This window comes from Euprymna scolopes, chromosome 30, assembly GCF_053919585.1.
Source record: "Euprymna scolopes isolate OS-2025 chromosome 30, ASM5391958v1, whole genome shotgun sequence".
NCBI lineage: Eukaryota > Metazoa > Mollusca > Cephalopoda > Sepiida > Sepiolidae > Euprymna > Euprymna scolopes.
This window is the reverse complement of record NC_136511.1, coordinates 35,185,989-35,207,904: the sequence shown is the minus strand read 5'-3', so window position 1 is coordinate 35,207,904 and position 21,916 is coordinate 35,185,989. Positions and strand designations below refer to the sequence as shown.

Below are 21,916 nucleotides of genomic sequence, written 5' to 3'. Positions count from 1 at the left end.
GGTGCAGGTTGACTTTGATGCAACACGGAGCATTAGCATAGAAGTCCTAGTTGTGGATGGATACTTACTGGTATTTGAATTATTGCTTGGACTAGACGCAATCAAGCGACTGGGAGGAGTAGCTGTGTCTAGCGCAGGAGAGGTGACCTTTCGACATTTAGCAAGGCCAATGTCGCTGCTATCACTATCACCGAGCCTGACTTCTCTGTCAAATATGACCAAAATACTCAGAAGTGGACTACATCGTGGAAGTGGGCTGGCGACCAATCTCCACTTACATTGAGAAATTGACTTGCAGAGTATGCAGCGCCAACACCGATTCGTGATGAATACGATCCGGAATTGCAAGTGTGGATTGATAATGGTTGGTTACTGCCATATCCCGAGGACGAACTTGGCCCTCCAAAAGGTCTAATCCCTTTCATGGCTGTTGAGCAGGTGAATAAACAGAAAGTTTGTCCCGTTATGGATTATCGGGAGCTAAATGAGTACGTGGATGTGCATTCTGCTAACGCGGATGTTTGCTTACAAAAATTGAGGGAATGGCGACAACAGAGACCAAAAGTTGCTGGACCTACGCCGAGCCTATTTGCAAGCACATGTGGGCAAATCTCTGTGACCGTTCCAAACAGTAAAAACTAAGGGACAGCGATATTGTCTTACCCGCCTCGGATTCGGGCTGAACGTTGCCCCTCTAATAATGCGGGACATTTTTATTACCGTCCTCAGTCAGAATAAGGATATAAATGAGGATACGTCCTCATATATTGATTACATTCTTGTGAATGAAAGCATATGTTCTCAACCCGTGTAAAGGAACATTCGGAGAAGTTTGACCTGGAAAGCACGTCCACTAAACAGTTGAGATGGGCTTATTGGTATTGGGATTACGTGTGCAAGAGGAGAACGGAAAATTGGTATGGCGGCGTGGCAGTGACCTTTTCGACAAGTGCCTAATAGACTTACTCGCCGAATTGTGTTTTCAGTGTGCGGGAAACTGACTGGTCATTTCCCAGTGTGTGGATGGTTGCGTGTCACCACAGCATTAGTGAAACGAAGGGTGAATATGATCACAACTGGGTGGGATGACGAAGTGCGAGACCCTATTCTAGCACGGATGATCAAAGATATTTGTGTGAGAATAGCCCAGAATGATCCAGTAAAAGGTGACTGGTGCATCTGTGGAGAAGAATTCACAGTATGGGTGAATGCCAGTTCTACTGCTACAGTTGGTGCAAGCAACGATACTGTGGCGGAGGACGTAAGCTAGCTCCGCGCAGTGCATGAAGACAAACACATAAATTTAGCTGAGTTTGATGCTGTGCTGCGAGGCGTCAACGATGCATTACAGTGGAAAGCTAAAACCATACATTTGCGAACTGACTCTGACTGTGTCTATCTGTTCATAAGTGACACCCTGTCTGGACAGACAAGATTACACACCAATGTTAATAAAGCGTCGCCTCTCCACGCTTGGAGATTTGGTCTCGGAATATAAACTAACAGTCGACGTGAGGCTCACGATAACAGAGCTGACCAACTTACTCGAGTACCACAGCGGTGGATAGATGAGATCCGCAATGCAACAGAACCCAGATAACTTGTGTGCGCTGTGGCCGCAGAACAGGAACACGACTATCGGATACAGACAGTTCATCAGCCCAGTGGACATCTGGGTGTGAAAAGGACATGGTACTTGTAAAATTGGTCAACTGAAACTCAAGTGAGATCGGTGGTTGGGGATTGTAAAGAATTCCAATCCATAGATCCAGCTCCGGTGCATTGGAAGCCAGGTAGGCATAACGTCACGGACACTTGAAGTAGGGTTGCTATGGATATAACCCATTTCGGTACTCAGGTGTACTTGACATTGGTAGATTGTGGTCCCAGCCGTTTTGCCATATGGAAGCAGTTGTACCGACAGGATTCGGCTAGCGTCATTAAAGAGTTGCAGAGTATATTCTGTAAAAGGGGGCCGCCGATCGAATTGCTCACAGATAATGGTGCAGCGTTTTGCGGAAAGACAATTGCTTATTTTACACAAATGTGGGGCGTGCACATTCGATTTCGGTGTGCCCACGTACCCTTCGGAAACGGTATAATCGAGCTATCGGATCGCACTCTAAAGCTCATTGCGGCACGAACAGGGTGCACGATCTTGGAGGCAGTGTACTGTTCACGCCTAAAGATGACAAGACAACCATGACAGCACCTGCATATATGCCCTACAATTATAAGATCTGTATCAAAGGTATCGATGAAGTGAGGGTGGCTGAGACCGCAGTGGCTAATCCGTACAAGGAATCGGATGCGGTTTGGGTGAAAAATCCGCGGGGAGAATGCACAACGCAGTTCGGTACAGGAACAGTGACAAAAATGAATAGTCAACCCTCAATATCAGTTGATGGAACACTACGCCACATAAAAGATGTGTGTCCAGCATGCCGACATGACGTTATAATCAATGATAAACTCAATTCATCAGATGACGAAAACCCACTGCTGTACGAACAAACAGATGACGGTAGCTCTTCAGAAGATGATGAAGGAAGATGTTCAGAAAATGATGAGGATCCAGAGCAGGACGAGTTTAATGATCCGGCAAACGAAGACACCACTGAGGAAGTTCCTAAATCTGTACCATTAAGGCGAAGTACCCGGACGAAACGGCCTGCCCAGCATTGTAATATTTGTGATCTCGAGATCAGGAAGGAGCGTGACGAGCATGCGCAAAAGCGCAGAAAAAGTATACTGTGCGTGTCTGCGTCGGGGAGCGAACCTGGGACCGTTAGATTACAAAAAGAAACGTTTGTGAGCGATACTCGCATTACCGCGACAATTATCTATTGCATTATAACGTATTATTCTGCTTTAAATTGCCCCCTCCCCATTTTGGAGAGCCTGGCACCCACACACATACACATTAAAAACCAAACTCATACAAATGGTCACCCATCTCGTACTGGCCAGCCTCAGCGCTAATAATACAGTGGAATTTTCGTCACTGAAAAATAATTTGCTTTTGTTTTTTTTGGTTTTCCGTAGTTTGATTTTTATTAAGTACAAATGTAAACAGAGTAATCAAATCGACGCGAAGTAACTGGTTGCCTATATGGATAAGTGGAATTATTTGAAATCCAGATACTTATATTTTTTCATATTCTCATAGAACATCACCCTAAATATTAGTTAGACAAGAAATAAACAAAGTAATTCTTTCAAAAACTGTTTTTTAAAAAACTATTTATATACGTTTGTGTGCAAAACAAAAACGCTAATTGTTAACTTTTTGGGAAAATTTAACATTTAAAATTTAATTAAACATAGTAGAAAAAGTTTTACATTACGCTGCTTTCTATATGATAAAATTCAGGGTTTATCTTTCTGGAAAAAATGTTACTCAGAAATAATGGATTTTAATAAATATAATTTCGTTTAAAAAACAACTTGATTTTTCGGCTATTTTTGGCGGTGTCTAATATATATACATACATATATATATATATATATATATATATATATATATATATATGCGCGTGTGTGTGAACAAGAATAAGATATGTAAGTGTTTAGGAATTTATTTAGAGACAAAGCATCTTCTCAGTGAAAACAATGCCCCGTTATAAAAAAAAATCACTCACTTTGAGATAGGCAATAATTGCCAGTTGTTACTTGTAGTTTTCACATGATAAAAACAGAATAAGACGTTTATTGTTTATCAGTTTCAATATAAAAAAACAATTGAGAAATACACAAAGAACACGTGTTCGGAGAAGAAAGTAAAACATAATTTACTCCTGTACTAAGCTTACTCCATAAACACTGCGGCATTAGGAATCTGCATTTTTCCTTTGTCAAAGATATGCCAAAGATGTTATATATATATATATATATATATATATATATTATATATATTATATATATATATTATATATATATATATATATATATATATATATATATATTTCTGCGATGCTAAGATATGGGTGCGTATGATTATAGAGTTCCTGAATTTTCACGAACAATGCCCCTTAAAAATGTGTTGATGATAAATATCGATAATAAAATAGTATAATCTACAAAACAGCTGAAAAACAATATAAATTTACCAATAAACATTTTTTTTTATTATTTTAAATATTTGGGTATTTAGACATATTATTCTCACTTCTAATGTTTTCTCACAAAGTTTCGGGCGATATAACCTTCCACATTTTAGGTTCCTCTTATCTAACTCACACAGCTTTATTAAAAGTCGGAAATTTATATGGAATTCAAAACGAAACCCTTTATTTTATTCATAGGCTAGTTTGTTGTCGTTTCCTTAACCATGTCTTAAGATATTTTTCTTGACGCAACATATGTTTTAGCCAACATAGAACCGCATCTGTCCGAGGAGAAAACGATTGTTTGTTCTGCCACTCCAAGCATTAGCGAGAATGGTGACTTGAATCACCTATCTAAAAAAAAGTCTACGAGAGGACACTTGCTTAAAATGAAATACAGATGCGATTGTAGGAGGTGCTTCGAGTGGATTTTAATAAAATGTAACAAAAAACTAGTTTATACATCTATCGAAGAGCCATGGCATACTCGGTCCTAGGTGCTTCGGAACATATCCGTAGAATAGTAGAATTATTAAAAGTGATTTGGCTGGTGGTACTAATGAGATCCCGTTCCTGCTTTCTTTTTTTCTAATCTAGAGAAACTCCGAGTTCGCCAATCGATGCATCCCTTTCTTTTGCCCCAGTCTTCCTTCACTCGGAGGTCACCTAAGCTCTTCCATACTCGACACTACGAACTTTTTCAAACATCGAAAACAAACGTCGAACTTTTTTACAATGCGACATTCAATTCAAAGAATTGTCATTTTATTTTATATATATATATATATATATATATATATATATATATATATATGACTACTTCATTTAATCGCATAAATTAATATACGAAAGTATTATTTTATGCGTACGCTTTAAGTATTTACTTTAACAGTGCTCAATACATAAGAAGAGCTAGGTAGTAAGTTATAAACATATATGTGGCAATTAAGCTACACAGAATATTATGCGATTCATTCACGCTAGGGTTTATCGGGCTTATGCAGGCAGTTGTGGTTGTCTCGCGTTTTTATATACGCACCTTCTATTGGTTAGCTAATCAGATTCCTAGTTTCCACCCCTCCCTTTCTAATTAGCCGAGGGCAGTCACTTACAGGACAAAGGCTCAGTTTACCTTGGGTTTATCCCTTTCTTTTGTGCATTATTTTAGCGGGAAACGTAGATATCTAGTGATTTAACCTATTTTAAACCTAGATGTAGTTAAATGTGTGCGTTTTTTCATTATTATGTTAGTTTATATATATATATATATATATATATATATATATATATACATGCATTTAGGATTAGTTTAAAAAAATACTTAACGTTTTTGTCATAGTGTTCCGTCCGTCGTCTTTTTGTCAACTGGTAGCTGTCATATCATCATGTCTTTCTAGAGCGTAAGAAGATATCTATTTCCGGATAACTTGGTTATCTTTTCTTTTAGTTATGCCATCTTGGAATTTTTCTTTTAAAGCTGATGAGTTCCTCTTTTTCTGAGTTAAGGGCGGAATAAATTAAAGAATTGAAATAATTAAATGAATGCTTCTGCGCTACAAAACAGGTGCTGTCAAGGATTGCACATTTTAACATGTTTAAAAGAATAAACGGTAAACAGGACAACATCTTGAAAATTGGAATATACTTTTGTCATTTATTTATATATATATACATGCATGATAATCGATGTATATATATATATAGATGTTTATTTTATTTATTTATTTTCTATTGTTGTTCTTAATTTTAAAATAATTTTGTATCGCTATCCTAGAGTAAAGTTTATCCCGTGTACACAGTTGTTCGCTATTTCTCTCTTACAGTTTAATAGATGTTGGGGTTCTTTAAATATAGAATAGCAAATTTTGCATGAAGGCATATTCTACATGGATCGTCCACGTCTCTACATGTGTTTGCTTATCTTACTATTTTCTATTCAGCTACCGGCGAAGGTCCGCTTTCTTTGAGTTCCCAGTATGTTTGCAGGTGTTGTTTTCATGCGATGTTTTTTTTTTATTTTTGAATATAATTTGTGGTCATAATATCGGGTTTTGAAATATGAGGAAGTCATTTAGGCTTTCTTTCGCAAATATTGTGGTCTGGTAAACAATGCTTTTGGTTGCATTTATCTTGTTCGTTATTAGTATATTTATTCCTACTATGGTTCCTGTTGTCGGGCGTTGGTTTATTATATATATATATATATATATATATATATATATATATATATATATATATTAGTTGTGCAAAATTTTGTTCAAAATTCAAAGTCTCACGTTTTCTTTTTTATAGCCTTCGTTTATTTCCTGGATTTTTTTTCCATTACAGCTGTTTCATTGATGACTTTGCTATTTTACGATTTATATTTCCATAAAAATATCCAGAATCAACCAACTTCTTCAAATGTTTATCCATTAGATTTTTACAACAAAAGGTATATTTTTAACATGCTGGACATCGTATTCGGGTAAAAGGATTTCCAAAGCCCTGCTTCTTCACTTCCGCCATATTTATGTAAAGATAGTTTTCTGTTTTAACCGGTACGTTCGTATTTGTATTTTTTTTATTAATTATTTATTCTTGGTTAAATTTTCCCTTGTTTTCCTATTTGTTTTTTTCCAATTATCATATAAGTTTATATAATTTTCTTCCTATATTCATGCGTGTTTATTTTAATATTGTTTTTTTTTTTGCTGGGTGTTTGAATTCTTTTTTTTTACAAGGTGATCACCACTTATCAAGGCCCGGAAGCCACTCAGGGAGAAGGGTTATTGTAAGTACAGTACGTTAGTGTGGATATTTAATAAAGGGTCTACTTAAGGGGACGGCTCTTCAGGAATTTTTTTACGTTGGACTTGAAGACATCCAGGTTGTAGTCAGGTGGGAAGAAGGCAGACGGAACAGAGTTTCACAGGCATGCAGTTCTAAAAAGAAGCTTTGTTCATGGAATCTACGTTTTGATTTAGGCATAGATAAAGAGTGGGGAAACTTTTTGACAGTAGTTTCAGCCAAAGGGGTGTTTTCGTAAAAGATTAGCGAAGGGGTACCAGAGATTGGAGTTCAGACGAGCACCTGCCATGGAAATAACGATAAAGCAAAGATAGGCTTACAACGTCTCTTCTGTGGGAGAGAGGTTGCAGGGAAGAGAAAAGGGCATCCCCCACTAAGCCACGAAGCATATTTTGTACTCTGTCAAGCAGGGATATGCTGTTTTTAGGAGCTCCTGCCCAGATATGGCAGCAGTATTCCATCCTTGGACGTACTTGGCTTTTATATAGATAGAAAAATTCCATCATTAGTGAGGTATCTTCAGGGTTCATATATATATATATATATATATATATATATATATATATATATATATATATATATATATGCTATGAGACCATTTAACATATTACGATTAACGCCAGTCGATAGATTTGAACGTGGCAACAGAAGCCATATGGCTTCATTAGACAATACCTAATCTATTCGGCTACCGTTTACTGCGAGAAATATTGTTGAAATTTAAACATTTATTATTTAAATGCTTTTCTACATCTGTCAGAGTTATCTTATAATTATATGGTGATCTGCGTATAAGAGCTGAATTGACCGACATTATTTCAACTGAAAGTTCTCAACGATATAAAACAGGGCTCACATTATATTTTACTTTAACAATTAAATACCTAGGGGCACTACTGCTTCGTCTTTTTGAACTCATCAGTGTAGGGTGTCACGATTAATACCAGTCAATATATTCGAACCCAGCAACAGAAGACATATATGGTGTCATTAGCAAGGACCTATTCCAGTCGGCCACTGTTAACTCTTATATATGATGAGACCAAATGAAGGCGTAACTCGAGTCTTGGACTTCCGGTTCCTTGACTGTCATGGCTCTTGTGGGAAGCGACTTTGTTTGGCTGTGGAGTTTATTATATATAATCTCTCACATTCTGAATATAATATATATATATATATATATATATATATATATATATATTTATATATATTATTTACTATTCGCGCCCCCCCCAAAAAAAAAAATTTCCTACGGGCTTCATGCCTAAGTTTCTTACATGTTATTTTTCATTTTTTGTATTATAACTTAATTTGTAAAGTTTATGCGATAAACTATATAAACAAGATTAAAGTGTAGTATTAGTTCTTATGATACGCTTCACCTTTTTCCCCCGATCAGTGGTATATCTTTAACATTACATTTGTGTATATATATATATATATATATATATATATATATATATATATATATATGCGTAAGCATTAATTACTCTGGTATTGTTAATTGAGAATATATACAAACTGTAATTTCGATTTTATATTATGTAAGTGTCTCCTGTATTTCTTTTCTATATTTATTTGCAAATACGGACATTCGTACTTTTTTTTTCATTTTTCTTTCTTTGAAGATTGTAATGCTTGGTATGGGGCAGCCAATCCAGCTGCCACTATTGCCCCTCCTTTTTTTGAAACCCACCGAGAGCTCTTTTTAGTATCCTCTCTGTTCCCTTAAGTGCATTTGTCTGGATCTCTTTTGCACTTGGTTCATCAGGAATATTAGTTAGATAGAACTTCAGGTTCTTCTTCATAAGTCCTGTGGCACCTATGATAACTGGTATGATCGATATCCCCTTTAGATTCCAGTTTCTTTTCATATCAGACATGAGACCTTGGTATTTGGTTTGTTTCTCTATTTCAGCTCTGTTAAGACCGCCATCATTAGGAACACTCACTTCAATCAAGGTTACATGTATGCATGCAAGTGTGGACATTCGTTTCATCGAATATTATTTCCACAGACATGTATATAAAAATAAACATTGTTGAACAATGAAGGATTAAACTATGTTATATATATAATGGCTTGCATTAAAGTTTAAAATGTCAAAGCCAAGTATAATGCTTCAATTGTGCTCTAAACTTTTCGAACGCGACTTTCCGTTATCGACGAACATCCTGTAGATTTTATATGCCTGGCCGTACTCTTTCTGGGGTAATCATGGCTTAAATTTAAGTTTAAAATTAAAATAGCAAGTATCATAGAGCAATTTTGCTTAAATCTGAAACATTCATTTCGAACGCGACCCTGTCATATCGAGGAATTTGCCGTTGATTTTATATGTCGGTCTTTCGGTTTGTTTTGTAGTAAAACTTCTGAAATGCACTTTTGGTGTTATGCTGTGTAAGATGTTAACCTGGTTCAAAATCGCCCGTTCCTTATGATATTTCATCATTATTTATTCATATTATTCGATCGTCGATATTGATACTTATCGAAGACATTCCGATAGAAACCCAATCTAAGAACACTGCCAGCCTTTTAAAGTAATGGCTTGTGAAATTTTATAAAAATCTGCCCAACCGTTTTCTGAGTCCATAGAATATGAACTTATACACGCAATCAGATGCAAACACGCACATACAAAGTTACTTTAAAATGATAAAATAGCGTTCTTACATAACATCAACAGTATACAATGATTCAAATTTATGCAGATCAACTAAGTTGCCACTGGTGTACCCCAGTGAAATATCATTATCAGTATTATTAGTACTAGTAGCAGCAGTAGTAGAAGGGGTAGTATTTATTTCAGAATAAAATATCACATATCAATAATAAAATTATGCAGATGAGCTTATTTTCCACGTGCATAGCGAGAAAATATAACTACTACTACTACTACTACTACTAGTAGTATTAGTAGTAAAAATAGTGGGTGTGTAGTTGTAGTAGCAGTAGTAGTAGTAGTTTCAGCTATAGTACTTGTGAAAGTTTAATCGCTGTATTACTTAATCGGAAGTAATTTCCTCTGTCTTCAGATTAATCCGAAATTTCTTTTGTATTTTATTTCTTCTCAGGAGTTGATCATAGGAAGAGTAAGATTTATTAATTATGTGTTATGTGCAGAAATGTGTAGTAGAATGCCACGCCTTCTTAACACCCAAATACGAAGGTAAAAGAAAATAATTTTGCTTAATTAACAAAATAATCTGCCTTAATTAACAAAATGTCTGACTAATAACGAATCTAATTATTACCGGAGGTTGGCGCCACGAAGAGCGGAAACGGCCATCACATTATTAAGGCGGGATTGTGGAAGTATGTTTTTGAGAATGTTGCACTGCGTAATTTGCTGCTCAGAATTTATCCATTCAAGCAGATAAAAATTGCGTCTGAAGTTAAATTTGGGAATCGAAAATAGTACTTATGTTTATTTTGTTTTGTCACTTTTTTGTAACGTAAGCCAATCAGTTTCTGTGAAGACAGGATTGGCGTAAAAAACCAGTAATATGGCGCCGCAGATAGAAAAATGGGGGGCGACACGAATAGATGTGTAGATAGAGAAGAACATATTGCAGGTATAATCATTTTTATACGCATACAACAAGAGAACGCACATACAGGTATATGGATGTAAGGATAAAACAGAAAAAGAGGGCGAAGATATAGAGATAATACCAAACTTTAATATATATAGCCAGTGGAGATTACTTCGAAAGGCGTTATAATTTGCTATGCATATTATCAATAAAAGTACATATACGAAGAATGTTTTGAAACTTATTGAAGGCATTTCATAACGACAGTTATTCTTCGAAAAAGAAAGTAATGGGATTCTTTTTTGCCGAATACTTGTTCATATTTAAATCTTTTGTCTTTATAAGTGGACTTGTTTTTTGTTATTTTGAGAATAAAATAATTTATTACTTATATAGATATATGCTTGCTACGAATTCATAAAAAAAACTACAGTATGATAGGATTATTGTTTCCCTCAGTATCTGCATAGATAAGTTTTTATTCTATGCAGTTTTATGCACCTTTAAGAGTTTGAATTTCACTTTAGACAATTTCTTTGTATATATATATGTATATATATATATATATATATATATATATATATATGTGTGTGTGTGTGTGTGTGTGTGTATGTGTGTATGTGTGTGTATGATCTCGGACATTTTTACATCTTTTAAACTAATTTCTAATCTCAACTTCTTAGTTTTAAAACTATTCTGCTTGTAAATCAATTAAACTATTGGAATTACTGTATTATTTTTCTGTAATGATTAACATTGGTTCGTTTTAATGGGTCATCAGTTGTTTAACATGAAACGGTATTTCAGAGATTTATAAAATAAACAGTGTGAAAAAAATGTCTCCTCAGATAGGTTGAACAAAAAATGCTTTCATTAGAACACAACGAAAATGTTCTGGATATCAGATCTATATTTCTTTTAAATTAGTCTCCATACCGTATTTATATTTACAAAAATGTCATTCTTACCTTACGTATCACGTAGGGTTATTTTATGTCGTGGGATCAGAGCAAAACAATAGACTTCTGAGCCGAAATGAGAACATTATTAAGAGTTTTATCCAATTATTTTATACGAATCCAATGATTTTAAAACGCAGTATTCCAAATTTATAATTCCGTAAAAATAACATTAGAAATAAATATTTCGCCGCAGTTTATAATCAGCAGACGTTCGGTGTGGCTTTAATAATTTTCCAGACATTTTTGTAGGTATTTGAAATTGTAGAAAATTCTTTGGCATTCAGTATGTTATTGCGATTAATCTTATGAGATAACTGCTAATTTTTTATGATTTCACATTACAATGAACATCACAGCAGACATTCATCTCACTAAAGCCTGATTATCACAGTTAGTTAATTTAAAATATGTACTTTGAACGTGAGGATATTTTAGAAGAATGATATGTACCAAATTATGTTGAAAATTTTAAAATAATGCCACAAAAAGTATGGAAAAATTCAGATTGTTTTGGGGCCATCTTGCATGAATCAAGCATCAGTTTTTGAATGGATTAAGTAATTTAAGAAAGGCAGAGAGTTTGTGAGTAATGATGAGAAATGTAAGGAACGAAGAATACAAGAGTTGATTGGCCAAATAAAGAATTTCGTGGATGAGGACCTTCGTGTATCTATGGATAAAATAAGTGCACAGTTTGATGTAAGTGTGGTAACTGTTCATACAATTATTCATAAGAGACTGAAGACGCGGAAGATTAGCACGAATGAACCAGTCTACAAATCCATCTTTTGTCAAAGAATATTTGTCTAAGATGGGCATGAAGACAGTTCCTCACCCTCCCTATACTCTAGACCTCGTTCCCTGTGACTTTTGGTGATTCCCTAAGCTAAGGAATCATTAGAGGCTGTCGTTATTAAATAGTTGAGGTGATGAAAGAGGCTATTGCTAGGGTTACTGACACGCTCACACAAAAGAATATTCAAGAGATATTCCAGAATTTGTTAGAACGGTACAACATGTGCATCGCAGCCGGAGGAGATTACTCCAGAGGGGATTAGAATTTCATATGTATACTATCAATAAACGTTCCTATACGAAAAATGTCTGGAAACTTATCGAAGGTATTCTGTAGCGACACTTATTTTAACATTCTTACAACTAGAAAGAGAAATAAACAAACTTGTTTTTAGCCGAATCTGTGTTCCTATGTTGGTTTTAATTATTGGAATTGCTTTTTTTTTATTTTGCAATAAAATAACTTATTATTTATATAGATATATGCTTACGCAGAATTCATAAAAAAAACTATAGTATGATAGAATTATTGTTTTCCTTTCATTATTTACATGGATAAGTGTGATTTTATGCAGTTTTATGCACATTTAAGAGTAGGAATTTCACTTAAGAAAATTTCTTTTTATCTATACTATTCCTGGTAATGTAAAAAAAAATCGGAAAGCGGTTTTTATGTTCATAGAGTAACAACTCAAGCATAGAAAAACTGGCTTTTATGTATAAATTGAGATGTAATGCGAGAAGTCGTTTAGAATAAATTAATGTTTTTTTTTTTTTACATAAGCGTCACCACTTATCAACGTCAATAGGCCACTCAAGGATAAGGGTTTCGATTATAACGTTTTTTGTGACAAAAGTTACAATAATCTTCCTAAAAATGAAACATTATTATAACAAAGTAGAATTATTTATAAACATAAAAGTTACCACTTATGAAGACCTGAAAGCCACTCGAGCATAAAGGTTAAGTAGTGTAAGGTGGATGGTGTGACAACATCGTAACGATCAATATTAGTGTTATATATCTGTATGTAAAACTACTATATGTTGGATAACAGGTTTATATATATATATATATATATATATATGCATGTGTGTGTGTGTGTTTGTGTGTGCGTGCGTATTTGTGTGTGTGTGCGTGCGTCCAGTGTCCCTGTAGTTCGTTTCCAAGTAACTTTTAAAAATGTCCTTCCCATTTCAAACATGCATTTTCCGGGGTGTTTGCCTTTAATCTGACTTTGGCAGAATGCGTGTGTCCAGATATATTATTTACTACCTTTCAAGCAAAAGATGATTGTTTTTATTCGTAGGTTTTGAGTGCGATGCATTTGCTCTTAAGCATATTTCAGTTGTAAATAAATACGTCAAACTCTTGCAGGGCGTTCTTTTTAGCTTAGTGTTGTTACGAGCCGAGTACTTGTGATTCTTTCTCCTAATCCTTTTCAACTCCTCACGCTTTGGTGTTATCGAGTCATTTTCTCGCGGATTCTTTTCGCTATATTTTGGGGTTCAGAGGATACAATCATTTACAGCTTTCTTATAACGGCGGACAAACAATTCGGCTTATTGTTAAAAAAGAACTTAATACTGAGAAAGGATACTTTACAATGGAGGAACATTTAGCTGTACAAAAAGAGAATCGTAAAGTTGCAGACTTAGATGACATTTCCCCAGACAAGTGGCTTCAATGAAATACTTCTTGACTCATGAAATGCTATGTATTATCAAGAGGTTATTCATGTGTGGAGAGAAGCATGCAAGTCCCCTTCCTTAAGAATATCAAGCATATCAAGCAATACAAAGGAATTACAGTCATCCTAATTGCAGCGAAAATCTACAACGCCATGCTTTTAAACCGTATCCAATCAAAATCGAAAAATTGAGCAGGAGAAACCAGAATGGATTTTGGAAGAATCGCTCTACTACTGGTTAAATTCTTATTGTCAGAAGACTAATCGAAGGAGTCAAAGCCAAAAACCTGGAAACGGTTATACTCCTTATAGATTTCTCCAAAGCGTTCCTCTTTGTACGTAGAGGAAAAATGGTCAGCACCTTAAAGTCATATGCCATTTACACTCAGATGGTGACACTGAATTCCTTAACATTAGCGCCGGAGTTATTTAAGGAGACAGTCTAGCTACATTTCTTTTCGTTGTCTGTATTTACTGTTTACTTCGCATCTCTGTTGAGATACACATCACACTGGGTTTCATCCAGTGAGTGGATTGACTCGTGTTGCAACAGTCATCATAAAAAGGAGGGCAAGCGCAGTCACCAAAGGCTGGGATGATGAAACAGCCGATAATCTGTTGGTGAAGGAGACCACCGCAAGGGTAAAGCAGGATGATCCTGCCAAAGGAGACTGGTGGATGCAGGGTGACAAACTGAACGACTGGGTGGATGCGAACTCTCTGGCAATTGGCGTGCCGTGGGAGAAGAATGGGCTGCGATTTAGGACGCCTGCTGGTTGCGACCGGCGAATGATGCTGCTCATAACAACCTGGCAGAGCTCGATGCGGTCATACAAGGTATCAACCTGGAACTCCAGTGGAAAGTCAGGAAATTACGCATACACACAGATTCACTACGCGTGTACCCCTGGATTACAGACATATTAGCGGGCAAGACCAGGGTGCGCACTAAGGCGGCCAGCGAGATGCTGATTAGACAGCGGTTGGAGATCGTAAAAAATCTGGTAACAGAGTACAACCTGACACTGGTCACTTAACATTGCAACTTTGCTGATAGACTCACTCTGGTGTCACAGAGATGTTATGACACCATGAAGAAGAAAGCCGAGCCAGTACTATTATGTGCCGCCTTTATTGAGGTGGCAGATGAAATCAGGAAGATACACCACCTCAGTGGACACCCCGGAGTGAGACGGACATGTTATTTTGTGCAGTTGTCCAATCCGTCGGTGTCCAAATGTGCAGTAAAAGCAGTAGTCAAGGAATGTCAAACATGCTAGTCAATCGGCCAGATGGCGGAAAGGTCAGCCGGGAGTAGACGCGACTTGGAGCCGACTGGGTATGGGCATAACCAACTAGGGTAGCCAGCACTTCCTCACCTTAATCGGTTGTGGACCGACAAGGTTTGCAATCTGGTGGCCGTTAATAAGATAGGATTCCTCCAGTGTCATCCCTGAATTAGTCCATATTTTATGAAAGGGGGCCGACTGAAGAGATCCTCACAGACAATGACACGGTCTTCTGCAGTGGGGGGTTCAGACGTTTCGTAGACGTGGGGGATCCAGCTTAGACTCAGGTGTGCATATGTACCGGGTTGCAACGGCATAGCAGAGCGGTGCCATCAAAGCATGAAGAGGATCGCGACAAGAAAACAATGCACGATCGCAGTGGCGGTCTATAGATATAATGCAACTCAAAAGGATGGTATGACTGCTGCAAGCGCACCCACGAATGCGATCCATTGCTATCAAGTGCGCATCAAGGATATTGACGCTCGTCTCTCTGAGCGGCAGGAAACTCGAGAACCGTATGAGTTAAGGGGCATTGTCTGGGTGAAGCCTCCCAATAGTCAATGCACCAATAGCTTTCAAAGAGGGCGAAACACTGGCATCATCAGTGAGCAAGGCGTGCTAGTCGATGGTATCCCGCGCCATGTGAAGGATATCAGGCCTGCCCTGAATACGAATCAGTTGGCGAGTAGCGGTAATGCTGAAGCATTACCGCCACTCGCCAACAGATTCGTATTCAGGGCAGGCCTGATATCATCCAACGATGACCTGTAGATCCGACCTATTCCCCGTGATGGTACAACTGCGAATCCCAACACTAATGCCAATAGTTCCAGTATCATTTCTGAGATCTCCGAGTAAGATGAAGAAGTCCAGCCTGATGGTATGACCGTACGACCCAACACTGATGCCAATGGTTCCGACGCCTCATCTGAGAGCTCCAATGAAGATGAAGCAGTTCAGCCAATCCCCTTTCCTAAGGACCACGTCCACCATGCTACATGTGTGGTCTGGAGACCAGGGGGTGTATAGTTGAATGTAATAATCAAATAAGAAAGCGCCCGCGTGTGTGCGTATTGTGCGGTTATACAACTTACCTTCGGATGGATTCTGAGATAGAAATTTAAGAAGGCAGCAATAAGTTGTAGTCTCGTGTAATCTCACGAGATCTCATCTTCCACTGCATACGTATGCAAATGGAATAGAGTCAGTTTTCTAATAAAATGACCGTTGGCAGAGATAGTAGTGAAAACACGCGCTATAAGTTGAGAGAGAAAGTTGACAGTGACGAATTCTAGTTGAACTTTTGCTTATCGTCTTTATTTTATTTTGTTGTTTAACAGCCCATTTAACTGTAGACATACAACGTACTTAAATGTAAGAAATACACATATCCGTATGTGTCAAAAGTATTCGGTATCACTTTTTATGGATAGACTCAGTCTGTGTCATTTGAGGGGCGTGCAATAAGTAATGCCCCTGACCCACTTACCATAGCAGTAGATCAAGGAAACTTGGCACAGTTATTTCTCGTTCTCTACATAGGAACCACACAGAGTTAGGCATTTCTCCCATCGTTAAGTGCAGCTCTGGAGACCGTTTTTGAAGAACACCCCAGGTTGGTCCTCCAACCACGACGTGACTTCAGAAATCAAGGCTGCATCATCTGAGAAACGCTTTCCTTTATAAAAAAAAAAAATCATGGCGGGGAAGAGGTGAAACTAAGAGGGTGCAAGGTCAGGAGAGTAGGGAGGATGGGGAAGGATTTCATAACCACACGCCCGTGATTCTGATCTGGCGACTTGCGAGTTGTGGACCGGAGCGTTGTCCTGCAGGAGGAGGGTACCTTTACTGATCTTGCCCCGTCTCTTGATTTTGATAGCTTCCCTTAATTTCCTCAAAAGTGAAGCATAATAGGCTCCTGTAATTGTGGTACCCTTTGCCAGAAAATCTGTTATCACTACTCCGTCCTGGTCTCAGAAGACTGTGAGCATGACTTTGCCAGCGGAGGGCTGCACCCTTGCCTTCTTTGGAGATGGTGAGTCCAAGTGCCTCCACTGCATTCACTGGGTTTTGTTCTCTGGATCATAGTGATGGACCCAGGTTTCATTCTGTGTAATCAGTCTTTTGAAAAACTTCTCTTCTTGGCACATCTCCAAATTCATCCTCAAGCATTCGACGCGTTCTCACTTCTGGAATGGTGTGACAAACATGAGAATCCATCTGGCAGACACCTTATGCATCTGCAAATGGTCATGAATGATAGTTTCTACAGACCCTGTACTAATCTTGACATCTTGGGCTATTTGGCAAATAGTAATGCGCCGATCTTCCAAAATGGCAGCCTCAACTTGACGGACAGATGCCTGAAGGGAGCGACCAGATCTGGTAGTCGGTCTCACAGAATTCCGGCCATGTTTGAATTCACGATGCCAGCGCTTTACAAGGTCATATGATGGGGCATTATCACCATAAGTTCCTTTCATTTCATCAAAAGTCTCCTGTGGTGTGCGTCCTTTCAAATACAAAAATAAGATCACTGCTCGACATTCAACAGGCTCCATTTCACACTTGCCTCGGTTCAAACACCTGTAAAACAGAAACCCCAATTAGTTCAGAAATGTAATTTACCACATAATCCTTAGAGATATAAATCGTTGCACATGCAAAATTTCAGCTCGATCAGACAACTGAAAGTGGGTCAGGGGGATTACTTACTGCACTCCCCTCGTAGATACTTGTGGTCGCTTGTACTTAAGTATTTACTGTGCTTAATATTGATGGAATATATATTTTGTAAACATAATTATATATAATTGAATTCAGTCGAAGTAATCTCTTCTAGCCGTTTGTTTGCAAGTAATGTGATTTTCCTTAATTATCTAAAACCTTACAAAATGAATTGCCTTCATTCAACATTACATAGGAAGTGCGTTAAATGCATTAAATGCTGTACAATTAAAGCACTCAATGAATGTTTAACTAAGAATGATTACACGTTCGCCAATTCAAATCATGTATATTAATGTGTAATGCACAACTATAAAGAACTAGTTTTGTATTTTACTTTCTGTTTTATTGATTGACACTTTACAATAAATGGGATTAATTTTTTTCGTATCTTAGCTCTACCGATTTATTGCTGGATATTATCAATGCATGTCTTACATTACAGAGGGTTGTTCTTTATTTTAAGAGCATTTCTCATGAATTGTGACAGGGAAATATGAAGAACTCACCTACGTTTGCAGATATTACGCCGGATTGGCTCGTCTTTTCTCTATATTGGGCTTATTTTGGTTCTTTTAATATCTTATTTATTCTTAGCACACACCAAAAAGCCCAAATTCTTTGAATGGCGCTCGTTTTGTTGTGGTATTTAGCATTTCGTTTGATCTAGAAGCTTATGGTTTAAGGCATATGAGTTGGACTGTTACAACCTTGGCTGGCTGACACAGAATTAAAATCCAGATAATGTTTGCTTTTTATATATTGTGCGTGAATAAAGCGATTTATATCATTTCATATTCGATCTCGTATATCAACTGGCCTCTTTCTGAGACAAGTTGTCTGTTCATCATACTAATTCAACTCTAATAAAACCCTTTCCAAAATTTGTTATGCTCTGTGTTGTAAACTACAACAGAATAACTACCACTCATAGCAGACGCCCGTCTGTTATTTAACGGCGCAAACAGCGTACATGTAGCCTTGGAATATCTTTCATTTTTGGAAACAGCGAAGTGTTGTATTTTCAAACAAATGTGCCAGGAAAAATATTCAAAGCATCGAACAGTGTATATTTCTGTTGTCTTGAAGACAGCGAACCGGGAAACAATAAAAACTATTAAATATGGTGCCATGTTCTTTTTCCTTGGAAATATACAACTGTGTTTTAGTTAAAATTCGATACAATCATCTTATTCTTTTCGAAAAGATTTAATGCTATATAAATGGTGTACGCGTATGTTTTATTTTCTTTGAACATACGTTAATGTAATTCGTTTCGATAGGCTAAGTTATGTTTTCTATAAAATACGGCAATAATTGCTAAAATTAAAAAAAAATATTGGCGCTATCTATACAATGGCAAAACTTGTTTCACATTCGTATGTGAAGAATATTTTGATTCTTAAAAACGTTACACTTAAATATTTATGAAAGTATATTATAAAATCTATTAATATACAATATGTTTATTTATGCTTTATTTAACTAATATTAATTCCCAATATTGAGCACATTTTGTCGTATTTGTGACACTCTCATGATTTATGCTTGCGTTGTCTTTCATGAAACAATAATATCTTTTCATAATATACATATATAAATAAAAAGAAACACATTAATTAAACATATATAGATATATATATAAATAAATACATTAATAACATATATATATATACATATATATATACATATATATGTATATATATATATATATATAAGTGAAAGTGTATGTATGTGTGCGTGTGTCTGTCTGCCTGTCTGTGTACATTTCCCTACCCAATAACTCTGTCAATTTGCAGTCTACGGAATCGAAATTCGATATACAGGCTATTGAGATTTGGGAAAAACTTTTTAATATGTTTTGAACCAGGAATTTGGATGATAAGGAGTCGTAATAGGGACCAAAGTTTAAAAAAAAATGACGGCTTTTGTTTTGCTCAACATACACCCCCACAACAATCGGGCAACGCCGGGCTGAAATTCTAGTATATATATATATATATATATATATATATATATATATATATATATATATATATGTGTGTGTGTGTGTGTGTGTGTGTGTGTGTGTGTATGTGTGCGCATGTGTGTGTGTAAACCGCTTCGGATATAGGGGATTAATTGCAAATCCTTTTTTATTATCTATATTATGTAATTTATTAAAGAATCCATTGAACTTATATATATATATATATATATATGTATATATATATATATATATATATATATACATATATACGCTATTTAGAAATAAATCTTAGTACATATTATATGCCTTCAGCTGTTCTGACTACGATCGCCTGATGCTAACTATATTTTAAATGTTTTACTTTTAACTGGAATCTATATCTATAAAAAGCGGTCTTTGTGTGTTTGCCTAAAACTTTTAAACTTTGAAGCTGATAGTGTCTAAACTTGGTTTATCCTGCTAGTAATTTTTATGAGTGAAATACTACGAAAAACAATTAAAAAAAAACTTTGCTAAAATTAACCTTGAACACATTTTCATGGGAAAAAATCTGCGAACGAGCAGCATTTGTAAACGACCTTACCATAAATATCTAACCTCAACATTCCACATTTTGGTTATGCTTTTTTCTCCCTTACGTTTTGTGTGTCTTGAGAAATGGTGGCCCAATGAACCGAGACTAAATTCGTTTTCCCAAGAAACAAAGAAAAAGAGTCTGCCTTCGAGCGGTGCTCATACACAACACTTCTCTAAAAATCTATTCTACACGGGTGACGTCATATCGTATCCCCCCTGTACTCCCACTGTTATTCATTCTCGCATTAGAAAACAAAAATAAAACACGAAACAATTGCGTTCTGTTAAAAAAAAATAATAACACTTTTCGTTAAATAACTGTAGATGAAAGAAAAATAAACTGAAAATATAAACACTTCTGTGAACTTATGAAATCATAAGATAACAATTATAGTTCTTACAAAAATGGGGGTAAAAACTTACAAATGTCTTTTCGCATATAAAAAACTAAATTCAAATAACACGCAAATCATTTTTTTCTAAATAAGTTTGCGTTAAATTCTTTTTTATGAATCACAAAATAAATGTATTCTTTCATCTAAAATAATTACGAACAAACAGCAATAACCAAAAAAAAAAAACCCCCAAAACCCCCCCCCCCCAAAAAAAACGGAATAGGATCAACCGTTTTTTCATTTCGGACTATTAGTCTCATCTTATCTTTTTATTGGTGCACAACGTTTCGGCCAACTTCCTCTGGCCTTCGTCAGGTGGTAACCGCGACGGATAGGAACTTCGAATCTCCTAACTGCATTCTCAGCCATCACTGCCATCCGTAGTTGTTGTCGTCTCACCACATTTTTTGACCAATTAGAAGCCTTTAGAAGTGGTGACAACCGTATAAAAAAACAAAAAAAAATTGTAATGTTGACTTTTTATGCGACAAATGCTTTTAAAAGTACACAAAGTGTAACGAGCCGAATAAAATCTTTATACTCTGTATTTATCTGTTTAGAATATTATCTCATGTGTTTTATCGACTTCACGATGCTAACTTTAAATCATACATGTTAGCAACTGTAGATAAATTTGTTTATATATAAACATAGTATATTTGCTGATGACACAGCGACAAGCATGGCCGAAAGGCCTTGACTTATGTATCAGTGTCTTAGTCGGGTCCACCTACGGCGAAAATGAGTTCGTCCAAGTACGACAAAAAAAAAACAAGACATAGAATCGTCCACCGAGTAACTGCGAAGATTGCTCTGGTAATATATCAGGTCGTATCCAGGAAATTGTTCGCATCTGGTAGAGTTGTGTCGACGGATTTGTTCGAGATCGTGTCGTGTCATTTCAACAGGGTTCACTGGAATGGTCGAAGTACGTCCAAGAATGGAGTACTGCTGCCATATCTAAAAACAGCCTATCCTGCCTTGACAGAGTACAAAATAGACTTCGTGGCTTAGTGGGGGATGGCCCTTTCTCTTCCCTGCAACCTCCCTCCCGCAGAAAAGACGTTGCGAGT

At 36.5% G+C, this 21,916-nt stretch overlaps 1 protein-coding gene across 1 annotated transcript; it reads left to right on the top strand.

The window, feature by feature from the left end:
- Positions 1–1,831: 1,831 nt before the first annotated feature.
- On the top strand, positions 1,832–2,206 carry LOC145254631 (uncharacterized). The gene has a single exon (XM_080113242.1). It carries the CDS (start codon positions 1,832–1,834, stop codon positions 2,204–2,206), a length of 375 nt encoding a protein of 124 aa, XP_079969368.1.
- Positions 2,207–21,916: the final 19,710 nt, after the last annotated feature.